The sequence below is a fragment of the Leopardus geoffroyi genome, chromosome E1, assembly GCF_018350155.1.
Source record: "Leopardus geoffroyi isolate Oge1 chromosome E1, O.geoffroyi_Oge1_pat1.0, whole genome shotgun sequence".
In the NCBI taxonomy this organism is placed as follows: domain Eukaryota; kingdom Metazoa; phylum Chordata; class Mammalia; order Carnivora; family Felidae; genus Leopardus; species Leopardus geoffroyi.
In genome coordinates, this window is record NC_059330.1 from 38,048,296 (window position 1) to 38,065,323 (window position 17,028).

Here is a 17,028-nt window from a genome sequence, read left to right on the forward strand (position 1 = left end):
TATCCACTGATCCTGGAACGGTTGCAGACAGTACCAGCTTGTATGATAATTCCTTTGTCTGCATGTTGACTCAGGTATTAGAGAACCTGAAATCCACTGTAGTTTATATTTGCTGTATTCCCAGGACATTCTGCAGAATGGACAAGATACCTGTGTGGTTAGTCATTGTCCTTTTCCTACTATTTTGATGGTAGTAAGGCTTAAAAGTAAACATGGCAGGGGGCACCCGGATTTGAACCGGGGACCTCTTGATCTGCAGTCAAATGCTCTGCCCCTGAGCTATACCCCCCTCTGCCAAAGATGAAGGGATTATACCTTAATTGTAGTGTTCACTGACCAGACTTCTCTGGTGATTAATAGTGGTTTAGTACCTATGATTGACTAAACCTATGATTTCAAGTTTCCCAGGGTGATACAAAGAACCAAGGGAAGATTCTTCCTAGCAGTGCCATCCTCCCTGCGTGCAACCTGAGCTGCACTGAATCCCCCAGTCCAGTGCTGTGTGCAGGAGAGGAAGTGCTTCCCTTGCCCTTTTTGACCCTCTCTGCTCCTGTACCGGATGAGCTTCTATTGTCTCAGTTCTCAGCATCTTCAGTCATTTCCTCTCCCCCTGCTTCTTCAAACATCAACAGGTTTCCCCTAGGCTGGAAAGCTCTTCCTTTAGCTGTGATTGCCCGTCCATTTCTTCTTTCTCACTACCAGAGAGTCAGGGACTTCATTTCTTTATCCAGCACCTGTGTCTGCAGTTCCGCTACTCTGCATCTGCTTTCTCGACTGCCAGTAATTTTTTCCCCTTGGAGTACGGATCTTGTTTCTCCAACTAGACTGTAAGTTCCTTGAGGGCAGGGATCACTTTACATTCGTCCTTGTATTCCCCCACAGTAGTTGGCACAGCGCCTGGTTCACTATAAGCCTAGTTTGTAGTTGCCAGCCAAACCACAATCCTAGTTAAACTCAACTCTCACATTGATTACACCAAACTAGCACCCAAGCAGCTGAATTTTGTTGGAGGAGAGCTCATAAGTCCTCTGTCATCTCATCAATCTCAAAATACCCTCTCTGGTATTCCTACACTACTGGCTGACTAGGTTCACTTTCTCACCAAAATGACTATTTCACACACTTTCTCCTGTCTCAGACCCTCCATATTGTCTCTCTCCTCACCCTCTTAGCTGAAGAGCTGGCCTCTTCCTTCTTCGAGAAAATCAGAATCAGGAGTAGTGCTGTGCTGGTAAATGGCTGACAACTGGCTTCAAAGGACCCGATTTATAGCATTTGCTGATTCCCATGGCGCAAATACTCCCACCTGCCAATTTCAAGCTACCAACATGAAGTAAGGATGGAAGCAGAGATCAGAGGGTGAGAGGTTCTACCTTGGCTTTGAAGATGGAGGGAGGGGCCATGAGCCAAGAAATGCAGGTGGCCTCTGGCAGCAACCGAAGCCAAGGAAACGGATTCTCTCCTAAAGCCTCCCAAAAGAATACAGGCATGTCAACCTGAGGTTAGCCCAGTGAATTTGATTTTGGAATTCTGACCTCCCGAAGTATAAGATAGTAGATTTGTGTTGTTTTAAGGAAGTAAGTTTGTGGTGATTTGTTTATAGCAGCAATAGGAAACAAATACACTGCTGTAATCTAAGATACTACCACCATCTCTCACCTGCACTACTGAAATAGAATCCTAACCTGTCTCTCTGTGTCCATCTTTTTCCTTTCCTTTATTGTGGTAAGAACACTTAACATGAGATCCACCCTCTTCACAGATTTTTAAGTGTGCAAGACAATACTGTTAACTATAGGCACAATGTTGTAGAGCAGGTCTCTAGAACTTACCCATTTTGTGTAATTGAAACTTTACACCCATTGGTTAGCAACTCCCCGTGTCTCTTTCCTCATCCCTGGCAACCACCATCCCACTCTCTGCTTCCATGAGTTTGACTGTTTTAGGTACCTCATATAACTCAGTGTTTGTCCTTCTATGATAGGCTTATTTCACTTAGCATGATATCCCATGTTGTAAAATACTGCAAAAGTTTCTTCTTTTTTTAAGGGTGAATAATATTCCATCGTACGTATTCTCTATGTCAGTTCTTGAGTCCCTAAACATCTTCCCCACAGCAGTGTGGGTGATGATTTCAAATCCCCGCTCAAAACTGGCCAAAGGCTGGCTTTTCATCCATTTGGGATAAATGGATTAATCCATTTTGGACTATAAGGCCCTCTATGGCCCTGGCTAACTGTCCAGCTATGTTGAATTGCTCTCGCCTTGTCCACCTCTCCAACCTCTCTGGTCCTGGCGCCTTTGCGGTAATCATTCCCACTGCCTAGAATGCCCGCCAACTGTCAGGTGCCCAACTGTCTCTTTCACCTCTTCCAGATCTTAACTTTCTAGTGTCCAGTTTGCCTTCATTAAATTATAAACTCGGCGTGAGAACAGACAGCGTGTTCTGCACCTAAAGTGGGGTAGTTGGCTCCACTAAAAGAGGGAGCGACCACTAGAGAGTGTAGCCAGCGAAGGTTTCTCAGTGGTGTCTTGGTAGCTGATGTTTGTATTCTTTTTAGACCAGGGAAAAGGATTCCCTATCTGGTTTTGCAAAAGGTTGTTTTCTGACTTCTTTGGGTAAAGAGATGGGTGGGATTGCGGATACAGAATTGAGCCTATTTTGAAATGGTACCTGAGTTCACGTCTTTTCAAAATGCCGTGTCTTCTATTGGTGTTTTAGTTTTGTTCCTCCTTATTAAAAATTTCAGTATTATCTAGTGAGAAGAAACCAACTTTGAACAAATAATATTCAGGATGAAAATTTTAGGATTGCAGTAAAAAGAATTTACCAAGCTTTTACCAGCAGAGGGGGTATAGCTCAGTGGTAGAGCATTTGACTGCAGATCAAGAGGTCCCCGGTTCAAATCCGGGTGCCCCCTTGGCTACCTTTAAGTTTTTCACAGTCAGGTATAATAACCCAGACATCTAAGGGTTCTCTGAATCTGAAACTCTGGAATCCTGGTCTCTTCTACTTGGCTGATTTCCCCCAGCAAGTACTTGTCCCTTGTACCTGAGAAACCAAGAGCAACACCCCGGAAGTTGAATAGGGATTACTTTGCCAAGCCTTTCTACATACCCCAAACTCGTGGAATCCCTGTGGGTAGAAAGAAGACGCAGAACTATTTTCCTGAGACGGTTCTGTTCAAGATCTATTGGTTTAATGTTATAGTTTCTTTTTGGGTAACAATGGAGTGCCTGGCCAGGGCAATATTATTTTGCTTAGTTCATACTCTGAATTGAGAGGACTAGGGGAAGAGAGTCCAAGTTTGGAAGGTTTATCTATGTGGTCACGAAGTTTAAGACCCAGGGCATAGAGAAGATAGGTCAAAAGTAGACGGCGTTCTCTTTCTTTACATTAGCTCAAAGGCAAGAGCTTTGGTGTGATCAATGTACAGGTGGTAAGTTTGAGGCCCAGTGTCCAGGAAAGGGGTGAAAAGCTGGGTATTTCTTGGGACTGGGCTTTGCACCAGGACAACAGTCTCCATGTCCAGGCTCTTGACGCTTCTCAGTTATGGGAGCCATTGGGAAAAATGCACTCCAGCATTCCCCCGGGGCTCCAAAGGATGACACAACCAGATTCCGGGTTTAAAATATCACAGCTGCCCCCTGACCCAGGCAGCATGCCTCTCCCTTTCTCCTTTATTTTTTCTTTTTTTGGGCAAAATCTAGTCAAGGGGGACGCCGTTGCTGCTTTAATTCTTACTATTTCCCTGTGGCCCAACAGTGATCTGACAACAGATATCTGTCCCGCCTTCAGGTTGTGAAACTCGATGGCCTCCTATTACTAGTTCAGTGGTTCTCAAAATGTAGTCCCCCCACCACCAGCAGCATCATCACCCAGGAACTGGTTACAAATGCAAATTCTTGAGGTCTCACCCCAGGCCTACAGAATCAGAAACTGGAGGTGTCTTAACAAGCTCTTCTGGTAATTCTGATGCACACTCAAGTCTGAGAGTCACTGCAATAGTATATCAGTTTGCATCCGGTTGTAACTTTATTTTTGTAAGTTAAAATGAGCCTATGGGTGTGCCTTCGCCATTTTGACATATTTGAAGCGCTTTGGGGAAGGGCAAACACAACAGGTCTATGACACCGTTAATAAAGAAAGTTGGAGAAAGGCTTAATTTGTGGGTTTCCCTCTCTTGACCAACTCCCCCATCGGAAACGGAAAGCCAAAATCGGGGAGTAATCGTGTCCCCTGACCCTGGCGCCTCCAACTGCCTGACACATGTGAGGCGGCTGGCTGGCGGCCGCCCCAGAAATCCCGACACTTTGGGCGCAGATCATGGGGACGCGCAGCTTTTGTACTTGATTTATGCGAACATCCACTCCTCCTCCTGCTGGGTACAAAGCAAAAGCGAAAGCTTTCTGCTAACGGTTGGAAAATGAGGAAGGCATTTTACAAAACTCGACTTTCTGTTTTCTTTTAACCTAGGATCCAATGTTAAGAGTAGATCCAGTAGTTTGTTAACTACTTTACCACAGAGTGAAGGAAAAGCCACGAAGGGGGCACCCGGATTTGAACCAGGGACCTCTTGATCTGCAGTCAAATGCTCTACCACTGAGCTATACCCCCGCGCCGCTGCTGCGCTTGGAGATGGCTCTTTTGGATGCTAAGACACTGCTACACTGAGGGTAGGGAGAAAGAGTAAGGGGAAAGGAATGAAGGAAGAAAGGGGGCCAAGGGGAAAGCAGAGGTGTCCGGACCCGGAGAACCCCGGGAAAGCTGCAGGGCAGAGCGCGGGAAGGGTAGAACTAGCTCGGGCTGCGAGGCGCAGTGTCCCGGCGGTAGGGACGGGTTCCGCCCTACAAATGTGGAAAAGGATGTGGGGGGAAGGGAGGCTGAGGGGCGGGGCAGGGGCTTCCCGTTCCGTCCGCAGGTTCACGCCAGGTACCTACGGGCACAAAGGAAAGTCCCCGAATCTGGTGAATCCAGTCGGGCGTTCCGGAGCGTTCCAGCCCCACCCTAGACGGGTGCGAGGGATTTGCGCGCCTCTCTCTGCCCGGGCTCCCCAGATGTGCAGCCAGACCGGCTCCGCGCGGTCTCCAGTGCCAAAGGGCCCCTGGCCTCGGGGCGCGCCTCTCCCGGGCACCTTTTGCTGGAGAGCGCCCGGGCACGCGGGACCCTCCCGACGCACCTAGACGCGCGCCCCCGGCCCCGCAGCCCTCCCCGGAATCCGCCCCCGCGCAGCCCCACGTCGCCCGGGGAGCGCGCCGCCCGCGCGCGCCCCTGTCCGCGCCCGCGGCGCGTCCCCGCCCCGGTGCAGCCCCTCCTCCCCGCTGTGTTTATTAGGGGAAGGAGGGCGGAGGCGGAGGCCAGTTCCCTAGCTCCAGCCGCCGTCGTCGCTGCCTGTGTAGTTGCAGCCGCGGCCGCCTCCCGCCAGCTCGCTCCGGGGAAAAGAGAACGCGCGCGAGCTCGGGCGTCCCCGCCCCAGCCCTTCCCGGAGCCATGAATCCCAACTGCGCCCGGTGCGGCAAGATTGTGTACCCCACGGAGAAGGTGAACTGTCTGGATAAGGTGAGCCCCGAGATCGGGAGACGCGTCGTTGCGATCCCCGAGCAATGCTCCAGATTAGGGGAGGAGAGAAGGGCCGGGTCTCTGCAGCCTCATCCCAGCGATCCCGGGAGGAGGGAAGGAGGGCGGTGTCACAGGGTATGGGGACAGACCCCAGTCTGGAAACCGGGAGATCTGCGGCAAGGCGAGGAGTCCGCGCGTGGCGGAGGGCCACTACCGGAGAAGAGTGGGCTCTGTGCCCTGGGGCTGGGAGGACGGAAGAGGAGTAGGGAGGCCAGGCCCCGGGGTGGGGGAAGGTTAGGGGTGCAGTCCCGCCCCCTAGGGCCGGGAGAGTGAGAGGAGACGGCCGCTCCCTCTCCCCGGCGCGCTGAGCGCCAAGTAGGCGGAAGCGCGGGGCGCTGGGGGAGGGGGAGGGGGAGAGGGAGGGGGCGGCGGGGGGGGCGGGGCAGAGGCTGGGGGGCCCAGTGAAACCTTCAGCTCTGGCCGCAAATGGCTGGACTTCATGGCCTGGAGACTGGGGGGCGGGGGCTATCAGCCGGCGAATGTTGCATCTGGTGAACTGGGCTTCGGATAAGGATCCGAGCCCTTCTGCGAGACCCCTTTTTTTGGACGACCTGCACCCCCCTCGGTGGTTCAACGCTTAATGGACTAGGAGCAGACCTCCTCTATAGCTTCCCAGCCCCCACCTCAAATTAGAAGCCAACTCCCGGGGCTGGGCTGCCCAGCCAGAGCGGGGCGGGGTCGGGTGCTGGAGTAGGGTGGGTGGGGGTGCTTTGCAGAGATCTCCTGAAATTGTGCTCAGAGCCTGAGACTGGCTTGTAGAACAAAGAGCTAACTTTTCAAAGCAGGTTTCCCCAATGGAGGGTGAGGTTGGCTGAGTTCAGGGGAAGCCAAGAAAAGGGGGAGGTGTTAGGAAGAGGGGAAGGTGGCCTTCTGGAAATTCACGGTCCCCTGGGGGCCCTTACGCGTCGTCTCCCCCATCCATGCTGGACTTGTTCATCTGGTTGCTATTATACTTTTGGAGGGGGGTGGAGAGTAGAACTGGGTGTTTCCAGCAGTTTGGGGTAGGTTCCGGTCTTTTAAGCTCCCTGAGATACTAAGGCGATGCCTCCCCTCTGCATCTTCTCCCCACTCTGGAGGAGAAGCCTCTGTGATTTTGTCTCCCTCCTCATCATGCCTTTTGCCCACCTCCCAAAGCTGGCTCCAAGTCCAAATGTTCCCTCCTAACTGTCTGAACTGGCAGGGGTTGGGGGGCATGGGATGGAAGAGGGGTACAGAAGTCAGGGGCCAACTTTTTCATTGCACACCTGGAGCCAGGGTTTATTTGGGAAAGGATAGTGCATTGGAAACTTTTGGTCTCTTCCCTCCCCTTTGGGATTGACGCTTTCTCAGTGATCTTTAGCCTCTGAATCAGGGAGATGGGATTGTGTTCCCAGGTCCTGAAATACATTTGAACTTGCTCTTGGGGGAATCGAGTATATAGGACTGCTGCTGTTTCTCTGTCTCTCCTGGTCTTGGCTGGGCAGGAGGAGAGGAGGGCTTATATTATGAACACAAGCGATGTGGGTGCTGACCTTCCCAAAGACCATGCCAGCCTCCGGAGGGCAGGACTTGAGCTTGGAGGCACTAGCTAAAGAACAGACAGTCCTTGCATACTGGGATTTTTACCTTCCCCTGGTGGGGAGGGATTTTGGCCTCTGCATTTCATGTGCCTCTCTTATTCTCCATAGTCATGGACTGGGAAGAGGCTGTGGGCTCCTTCACCTGTATAAGGCAGAAGCAACGTATGGTGGAGAGATTATTGGGCCAGGAGTTGGGAGACTTGATCCTAGTTCCAGGTCTGCTCCCACCAGCTTTATGAATGGCTCGAGGCCTCTGTATTCACCATCTGTCAGATGGGTATGAATGATGTCATTTCCTTGGAGGTGGGACAGTGTACTAAAGTGCCCAGAAGGGGATGTGGTATAGGCTGTGCCCTCCCTATCTTTCTGGGATAGTCGGTCCAGCCCCACATTCAGCTCCCTCGTAAAGTCTTTTCAGAGTGCTGTGTGCCAGAGGGGGGAGGGTAGTGATCCCACAAAGTGCCTTCCCCTGGGGGTTCTCTTGTCCTAGCTGGAAGAGGACATTCAGGCAGGTGGGGGGCAGGTGGGGTTGCCCTGGGAAGGAGGTTTTTTTAAAAAGCCCCGCGAGGGGCTCAAACTCACGATTCTAAGGTAAAGACCTGAGCTGAGATCAAGAGTCTGACGCTTGACTCTCTGAGCCACCCAGGTGCCCTTCCTCCTCTTTTCTTGAGCTCTCCTTACAGGAGGTGGCCCTGGGGAGACCTCACCCCCTGCACTGAGCAGGAGGCCTAGAATATTTAGGTATCAGACCTGTTCCATGTAACCCTCCCCAGGCAGTAAGGACAGACACTTGGACTAGGGACCTGGTGCCCAGAGGACCGAGACCTGGGAGGGGGGAACATTCAGTCCCATAGGTGTGGTTGCTAACCAACTTCCCAAGGCCTGCCATTTTATAGGAGAGAGTCAAATTAGACTCATTTCACCACGATTTCCCTATGGCACATAGCTCACGATGTGACCCAGAGCACAAGCCACGTCCTTGGTGTTAGTCTTTTCTCCTCCCTGAGCCTTATCTCCCGAAGGCTTAAGTGGGTAAAGGCCATGTCACCTCTGATGGCCACCCTGCCCCCAACCTGCAGTACCCAGTATGCCGTGCACGCTGAATAAATATGTATTGCTGATGACGATGTTTGAGGAAGGAGGTCGAAATGTGCTTCCCCAGAGGACTTCTGGGCTTAGAGTTGGGGGGAGAAACGGGGTGACCTCATTCACTCATTCATTCGACAAATATTTATTGAGCACCTGCTTTGTGCCAGGCTCTCTGAATGACTGCTGCAGGAACGTTTGGGGAGGAAGAGAGTCTGTGTCTTGACACGTCCTCTACATTTTGAGAAGGGTGGAGTTTCGTCTCCAACCCTGTTGGGAAGCATTTGTATCCGGGGACCTATGCACTGTCTAGAATCTCCCCTGGCTTGCTTTCCCAGGCTCCTGAAAACAGGTGGAGATATTCAGGAAGGCTAGAGGACTGGTAGGCTGCTAGTTCCCCTGGAATGCTTTTTTTTTTTTTTCTGGAATGCTTCTTTGGGAGGGCTCTCCTCCTCTGGTGGTCTGAGCCACCCCCCCACCCCCCCAGGGGGCAGCAAGGCAGAAGGCGGCTGGGCTAGACACAGAAGAGGAGGCAGGTCCATGAAGCCATGGTGCCCCATTTTCCCAGCTGAACCCCACGATCACTTCGTGATCATCCGTTCACAGGAGCTACTCCTTATTGCGACGTGTCAGCTTCAGTCTTCACAAAACCGATGCGATTGCTCCTCTGAATTATGAACCCCCTAAGCGGAGGCTCAGATAGGTCATGCGGCTCACTCCCCACTCACCCAGAGCTGTGAGCAGCCGCTTCCCCTACCTGCACCGTGATTCCAGAGGGAGGGTGGCTGGCCCAAGCCTCGACCAAGTATGGAGGACCTTGCTTCTGCCCTCATCAGCCTCCATTTGCCTTTCTGTGGAGTGGGGTTTCAGTGGAACCGGTTGTAGTTTTGGAGCTGTGGGTGAGAGCGTGGAGGGCACTGCCGGTGCCTGGAGATGGGCTGAGAGGGTTCTTATTGGCACTGACGTCTGGGTTTTGTGACTAGGGAAACTGTGGACTCCCAGGGCAGCAGGAAGGATTAGAGTTGCACGCCCAAAGGTGTACTTTGTCCCCCCCCCCCCCCCCGAGACTACAGGCTCAGGAATGCATCCTGAAAACTTCTTATCTGGGGCCTTCAGGAAAAGGGGGTGCTCTTGCTCTGGGACAGGGCCAGTGGGGCAAGGGAGGGAGGCAGACAGGTCCTGGTGGGGCCGTACTGACTTATTTCCCTGTGTCATTCGCTGGACCCGACTGAAACAGGGATGGGGTTTCTTTCCTCTTGGGGTCCCCAGCCCAGGCTTGGCCCACAGGGACTGTTGGGTGACTTGTCATCTTCTGTTCCCCCTTCCACTCCTCCCTCGCCCCGCTCCAAAGAGGACACAGTAGCGGGAGCTGCCGGATTTTCTTTAACCTTGGAGCCCTCCTCTAGAGAGAGGAGGGAAGTGACAGGAAGCCGCTATCAGTGCTGGGCTTCGAGCCTGGAACTGGGTCATCTCATTCCTCCCACCACCCCCACCCCGCCCCTCTGTGAGACCACTTTCCAGACTCAGAGACTGAGTTCAGTAGTGACCCTGAAGGCACTCGGTCCCCTCTTGTTTTCATTATTCTGCTCCTGAGCCCCATGTAGGGAACAGGTGACTACTGCCCCAGCCTTTAATGTGTTAGCTGAGAGCAAGGGGTCTTGGGGTGAGGGGGGAAGAGCTAATGATGGAAATGGGCCCCGTCCCCTCATGGGGGCCCCCTTCCTCCAAAAGGCAGCTAGGAGGTTTCTTGTGGAACCTCCTGCACCCCCAGCCTGGCCAGTCTGCTCTGCCCCCCTTCCCCAGGGGCTCAGTTCCAGGGTGGGGACCTGGCCATCTGCTAGGGTAGGGCTGTCTCTTTCTTTCCCTGTGTCTCCCCCAGGTCGATCAGGAGGCAGCGTTGGAGGTCCCCAGTCCTAGGACAGTGCATATTCCTGCATATGTGTGTGTGAAAGTGGGTCATGGTCCGGATTCCAGAGAATGTTTTTCCTGGCAGGCCCCTGAGGGGGTGGGGGGGAGGCGGAGGCCCAGGCAGGGGCCTGTGCAGCTAGGCAGGCAGCGGCCAGCAGACTGGGTGGTGACAGGGCTGGGGCACTCTGCCAGCACCTCCCAGGCATTGGGGGAGAGAGAGGGGCTGTGACTTTGGGGGCTGGTGGGGGCCGGGACTACCTTGTTCTGGTCTGCCAGCCAGGTTGCATGTGCTGGGTTTTTGTACGGAGAGGAGTCTGGGCTGGGCTCTGGGATGGGCCCAGGTTGGGGTGAGGGCCAAGCTTACGCCAGCTGTGCCTTTGCTTCCAGACTTCCAGCTGGCCATCTTCCCAAAAAAGTGGTTCTCCTATCACTTCATTTACTATTCCAGCTTTGGAGAGTCTCCTCGATAGGGAAAGTACCCTGTTAGAAGGTGATTACCCCCAAATTGTCCCCTGGTCCCTGGTTGAAGTGGGCCAGGGTCGAGGAGGTGGTATCCCAGCTTCTCAGCTTCCTTTTTTCTGTCCCCTCTTCCAAAGTGTCCCAGAAACATCCCTTGGCTGGGCAACACATTTTGAAAAGCCCTGTCTTGGAGGGATTCCTTAACAGATGGCTACGAACCAGCCCTGTGCTGGGCACCTTCGCAAGTCTCCCTGGGCTCTTCCCTGGCTTCCGGCCTCCTTCTTTGAGGGGTCAGGAGTGTCTTCCTCTGACTGCTGGGAAATGGGGCTGAGATGGGCCGGCCAGGTCACCAGACAGCCCGGATTCTGGGGTCCTGGAAGCTGGACTCCAGGTTGGTGTTGATCCTGGGCTGCCAGGGGGGGCGATTTCTATATCCTTTGTGTGGGTTTGCCCGAGAATCAGCATTTCTCAGGATGGGAGCATTTCTGTTGCATCGGTCCCCCTTCCCTCCTGGTCTTTGGCTCTGTTCCCCTTGACTGGCCCCCCTGGATTGGTCCCTGGGTTTTGCTGGAGTCTTACCCGCATCGTAGCTGTGGTTGGGCACAGGGAAGCCCCACCTCCTTCCCAGCACACACAAGCCTCCAGCGGGAGCTGCTGAGCCCCCCTCTGCTGGGTTTGTACCTGTCATGGGGCCCAGCACCTAACATTCGAGTACTTAGAGGGGGCAAGCGCTGGGCTGAGTGTCTTACAGGTGGTTTCTCATTTGCTCCTCATTATTGCTGATACTCTTTTCAGACATGAAGATGGCTCGGAGGCATACGCCCTGACCAAGTTCACCCAGCTAGTCAGGGTGGAGCTTTGATGCCCACTGTGGGGGATGGACCTCCAAGCAGAGCTCTGTAATGCCTCAGAGGGCGAGCGGCTGTGGGGGTCCTCTCGTCCCAGTTATCTGACTGGGGCTGGGAGAAGGGGAAGGGGAGGAGAAAGGGTATGAGTGTGGTGGCCAGAGCTTGGGGCACCCACCCCCCACCTGGTCACGGGTCCTTCGAAGTGGGAGGTATGACAGCTGGAGCAGGGCCAGGGGCCCCTGTGTGGCGGTCCTGGAGCGAGAGTGAGGAGTGCCAGGGTTTCGGCCCAGGGGCCTGGTGGCCGGCCCTCCTCCCCTTCTCCAGACCCTGTCAGGCTGCGGGGTTGCCCCTCTGAGTTCAGCAGCTGTGGCTTCTTAGCAACCCTGGTGCAGCTTTGCATAAGCAATGAGGCTTCTGGTGGTGGTGGTGGGGGGGGGGGGGGCAGCAGGAGTGGTCGGGGGAGGTGGGGCCATCCTTCTGGGGACAGCTTGCCACTGTTAGAACCGGCCCCTTCCACGCTCACCCTTCGTGCCTGCCCGTCTCCTGCTCCTGACAGCTCAAATGGCTGACGGGTGGGGAGTGCGGAAGGGAGGAGAATGTCAACGGCTGCCAGAGCCTGTGACTTGAGATGTCCCCGGCTCACCCCCGGGGTGACTCTGTGTTCCAGTCCCTGGGAGGGAGGGCTCCTTCCTAGGGCCCGAGTGCCCCTTCCCGAAGTCCTGGTGTCTGATGGGTGTCCCCCCTCTGTGCCTCTGTCCCCAGTTCTGGCATAAAGCATGCTTCCACTGTGAGACCTGCAAGATGACACTCAACATGAAGAACTACAAGGGCTACGAGAAGACGCCCTACTGCAACGCGTGAGTCCTGCCTCCCTCCCTAGCTCTTCCTTCTGTTCTCACGATGTTGCCCAGCACTTGCACGCTCTACCTGAGAAGCGTTCAGCGCGTTTAGTCCTCACCCCGGCTGGATGAAGTAAGGGCTGCTGGTGTGCCCATTTTACAGGGAGGGAAACTGAGGCTTGGGAAAGGAATAGTCTTTCCCCAGGTTACACGGCTAGCGAGAGGCTGGTTGAAAGCCAGCCAGGCAAGCATGTTCTTCCCAGCGCACCCTCCTGCGAGAGAGGGCCCAACGCGGTCCTTCAGGGAACAGTGCTCTCTCTTACTTACCCCCTGCCGGAGGGGCTTGAGGGGGGCTTCTGGCAGCAGCCCTTCCTGGCGTTCATCTCTTGAGAACTGAGGGCAACGTGAAGGGGTGGCTGGGCCTGGGGCAGGCCTCTTCCTGCCGGTGAGGGAGGCCGTGGAGACCTTCATGTCTTTTCCGGTGGAGTTGGCTGGGGCTCTGTTCCTTTCACACTGGGACCCGCAGCCTGTCCTGATGCGGGGAGGCGGGTAGAGGTGGGGTCCTCCATCCAGAAGGACACGCCTCTCCCATCCCTTGCCGTTCCGGAGAGTGCACCGCCTTCTACCTTCAAGTTGACGTCATATGTAGCAAGTGTAAACTCAGTGCAGGTCCACGGTATATGCAGGCCCTCCCAGCCACCCTGCTAGTGAGGGCTTCAGAAGGTCAAGTCACTGAGTCACGGCAAAATCCATATTCAAAGAAATTCAGGATCTGACTTGCGTCTAGGAATGTCTTTGGTCAGGAGGCTCTTCGCGGCAGAATCGCTGAGGAGGGGAACACTGGGACTTGTCGAAAGGGGTAGGGGGCTTAAACACCCTTGAAAGGCTGCCTCTCCCTCACAGCACCCCCAGTCCCCTCCTGATACCCCAACCTCGTCATCCCTGGGGGTTTGAACATTCATCAGGCAAGGGTGCCTGCCAACTGCTATATGCCAACCTGTGTCAGGGACTGGGAAAGGAGATTTCTTAAAAAATTTTTTTTTCTAATGTTTATTCATTTTTGAGAGAGAGCGTGAGTTGGAGGGGGGCTGCATAGAGAGACGGAGACAGAATCTGATTCAGGCTCCAGGCTCAGAGCCCAGTGTGGGGCTCAGACTCACGAACCACAAGATCACGACCTGAGCCGAAGTCGGATGCTCAACTGACTGAGCCACCCAGGGGCCCCTGGGAAAAGAGATTTCTAAATGACAAAAATCTCAAGCCCAAGGAGCAACTTGGATATTGTCCTTTCTGGGAGGGATTGGGCACTGGGAAGGCTGCCTGGGGTAGAAGGAAGATCCCAGCTCTCTCCTGGCTTTTGCTTCAGCTGCCTCCTCTCTTCTATTAGCTTCCACTGGTCCTCTCCCCCCTACCAACCCCTCCCACCCCCCAAGGGAAATGGGACATTCTTAGAATTCTTACAGGCTCACACAAGCCCTGATTCTCTGCCACTTCCTCCCTCTGTTGGGGAGCGGGGTGGGGTTCAATAAAGCCAGAGGCCCGGGCAGTGTAACCCCTTCATGGCTGGACCACTTGGAGCTGGATTCTGGGCCCTGAGACTCCTTTGGGGGCAGTTTCTGAGCCTCGGCCCCACCTGGCAGAAGTCTGGCTGAGCCACGTCTCTTCCTAAGACCCTAGTAGCCTAGCATTCAGTGAGCATTGGGAGTTGGTGACAGCAGTCAGCCTTGTCCTTGTTTCTCGGCGTTTTCTCAGCCTGATGCTAACTGCTCTCACCCTCTTCTGGGGAGGCTGCGGTAAGTGGGGGTGGGGACTCCTGGAGGTGTTGGGGTCTCTGGGGGCGGTAGAAGATGAAGCACCTCTCCCCGGATGCTGCTTCCACAGTGCCCAAGCAGAGGCTCCTGTCTCTGTCCTGGCCCCCAGCCAGAGAAGCAGACTGGCCTCTCTCTGTTTCCCCAGGCTTTACCGCCCCAGCCTCTGCCCTGCCCAGTTGACCTTTGGCCCAGCTGGGATGTTACCTTGGAGGACTCAGAGGACTCGGAATGAGAGCTGAAGCTCTGGGGGGATGTGTGGCCCGTCTGTGTCTCACCTCCGCTGGGAGTGGGCAGAGTAACACCCTGCCCGAGGCGCTCACACTCCCTCAGCCAGCGTCTGCTAGCAGTTGGTCCGGACCCAGCAAGCCTGACGAGGTGATTCCAGGATAAGCCAGATGTAGTATGCTCGGCCTGCAGGGAGCACCCTCAGGGCCTGTCTGAGCTTCAGTTTCTCCATGGTTACACATTCCCACCCAGGGATGCGGGGCCCCTAGACCAAAGAGTACTGAGCACCTGCCATGTGCCAGGCACTGTGCCCGCGTCCCCTCTCATTCCTTCCTGTTTGCTTTCTGCCTCTGGCCTCATCCTTCAGTGACATTCAGGTTCCTGAATCTTGGGGTTTGCCAGGGTGTAGCTTTGCCCCCACCCCCATCCTGGCCTTGCTTTGTGGACCTCAGGCCTGGCTTCCCTCCTTCTCAGAAGTAGCGTCTGCTCAAGACCCACGGGGGCAGGTGATCTCTCCCCGCCCTTTGCCAGGGAGTTGGACCCCCCGCCCCCCCCCCGCCCCCCCCCCCCCCCCCCAGTGAGCGAGAGTGTATGAGTTTGTTGTGCAGGGAGGCTTCTGTGTTCTGCCTCTTTCTGGCCAGTCCCTGAGTCAGGATCTTGCAGGGGGTGGTCAAGAGAGAGCAGAGGGCTGTCAGTCATTCCCCGGTTGGCTTCTCAAGACCGAGATTTTAAAATGTTCCGGAAAGGGACTGTAAGCAGCCAAAGGGCCTCTTCTGTTTCTCTCATTGCACTAGGCTTGTTTTGGGGTTAGGCAGCAGAGAGAACCCAGGCTAGATCACAGCCAGCCTGCTGGGCCGTGATGGACCCCCCCGCAAACGTACCCTTAAACACGTGCCTGCTGCGGATCCAGACACATACGCTTTCTCCTGGTGTGGGGCCGGGGAGAGATGCCAGGGAGTCAGACTGAATAGGTTGCATCTGTGTCGTACTTCCAGGCACAGCCGCCCAGGCACTGCCATGGCAAGGGGGAGGTGCGTCTTTCCGCTTTTGCACAATGGCTCGTGGTACCAGAACCACTGTTCCTCAGATTCTTTCGTGAAACGTCTGGGTGGGTGGAGTGAGCCTGCTCCCGTGGGTTAGAGGAATATTTACGCCCTCGATTATTTGTTTTGTAAACCACATTTTCCGAAAGTGGGGCTCATCTGTCCGCATGCGCGAACCTGCCCCTTTTCCTCCATGCAAATAGTGTGGGAGTGTGGAGGTCAGAGGTGGGGTCAGGGTGGGAACAAATGTGCCTGCGCCCTCCTCCTTGGGGGCCACGAATCAGTGCAGGCTGCACGCCCGAGGCAGAGTTGCAGACCAGGGGAACCAGGTTTGGGGATATCAAGTGTGGAGGTGGACATGGGCCGGGGAAGAAAGGGGGAGGCGCTCAGATGCCCCCTCCCCCTCTTCACTGACTACAGATTTCGGGGTCCATCCTTCACAGTTTCCTTGAGCTGTGTGATGCGGGGCTGAGGAGGCTGGAGATGGCCCCGGCACTGGAGAACAACTTGACTGTGGTCCTGCTCCTTCCCTCAGGTCTCAGAGTGTGGGGTCTGGGTGCTCAAAACGTCTCTGGATTCTGCCAGACTGTGTCGAATCCCAGCTGCTCTTGGGGATGGGGTATTGGTGGGCAAATCTAGGACTGGGGTCTGGGGCTTTCCCACTTCCCTCTTTCCTGCCTCTGATTGGGAAAAATGGGATCAGACGTGTCAGGAAGTAGGTGTAGCACCAGGAGTGGGAGTGAGAGGCGGGGCGGGTGTGTGATGTGTGTTTGGGATGGGGAGGCAGGCTCAAAGGGGCAGCCACAGTGGCCAAATGCAGTCTCTTCCCCCCCACCCCCACCCCGACTCATTCCCAAAGCCTTAAATCCAGAGATGTCAGGGCCTCAAGGAACCTCAGAGATCACTTTGTTTCTGAACGAACCCGTTTTATAGATGAGGAAACTGAGGCCCAGTGTTTCTATGCCTTACCCAACTTGGCAGAATTAGTTCTCTTTATGTATTGCCATCAGGGACTGGTACCAGCTTTGATTTTGCATCTTGCAGCCTGAGGGCTGGTAAGTCCCTCTTCATGTCTGGCCTTGATCCTTCTGGCTGCTTGTGTTTTTCCTCTGGTCAAACAATGCTTCCTTGTTGCTTCCTATCCCCACCATTTCAGCCCCTCAGGCCTGGGGGACTGGTAAGAAACTGGGTTAGAAAGGAGCCCTCCCCGCCTGCCCACGGGCAGTGTTCCCAGCAGGGGAATCAGCAGCTCCTTCCAGAGGCAGGATGTAGGGGCTATTTTTTTTTTTCCTTTGGTAAAACCAAAGGCTCCTTGTTGCTTTTGTTGATGTATTTTTGTTCCTCCTTGAACAAAAAGCTGTGGTTTTTGAAGGGGTCCAAGGCTGGAAGGGGCAAGGTTGCTTATAGAAAGGGGGTGCTGAGCTTTCGGGATCTCTGGTCTATTCTGGCTCAGCCTCTGGAATGCAGCTAATGGCAGGAGCAGGAGTGGGGCTGTGCCTTATATGCTGTCCCTGTCACCAGTATGTCTGTAGCAGGAGCCTCGATATCCTCCCTGTCCTCAGAGTCCTGAGCAGGAAGGTAACTCAGAGGTCCTTAGTCAGAGGACCCTTCTCCTGCATCCCTGCGCATC

General features: G+C 54.7%; 1 protein-coding gene and 3 non-coding genes across 5 annotated transcripts in view; 2 read left to right on the forward strand and 2 right to left on the reverse strand.

Annotated features, from left to right (window-relative positions):
* Positions 1 to 17,028, forward strand: part of LASP1 (LIM and SH3 protein 1) — a 51,628-nt gene that overhangs the window by 6,842 nt on the left and 27,758 nt on the right. Inside the window, exons 1-2 of one of the 2 annotated variants that reach the window (XM_045488645.1) lie at positions 4,892 to 5,560; positions 12,243 to 12,337. In XM_045488645.1, coding sequence (XP_045344601.1) covers positions 5,492 to 5,560; positions 12,243 to 12,337 — 164 coding nt within the window. In that variant the 5' untranslated portion in view covers positions 4,892 to 5,491. Of the gene's footprint in view, positions 1 to 4,891; positions 5,561 to 12,242; positions 12,338 to 17,028 lie in introns of those variants that run through there. The other variant, XM_045488646.1, reaches the window with a different exon arrangement.
* TRNAC-GCA lies at positions 218 to 289 on the reverse strand. The gene has a single exon. It is a non-coding gene; the product is annotated as a tRNA-Cys (tRNA).
* Positions 2,850 to 2,921, forward strand: TRNAC-GCA. Its single transcript has one exon. It is a non-coding gene; the product is annotated as a tRNA-Cys (tRNA).
* Positions 4,547 to 4,618, reverse strand: TRNAC-GCA. The gene has a single exon. It is a non-coding gene; the product is annotated as a tRNA-Cys (tRNA).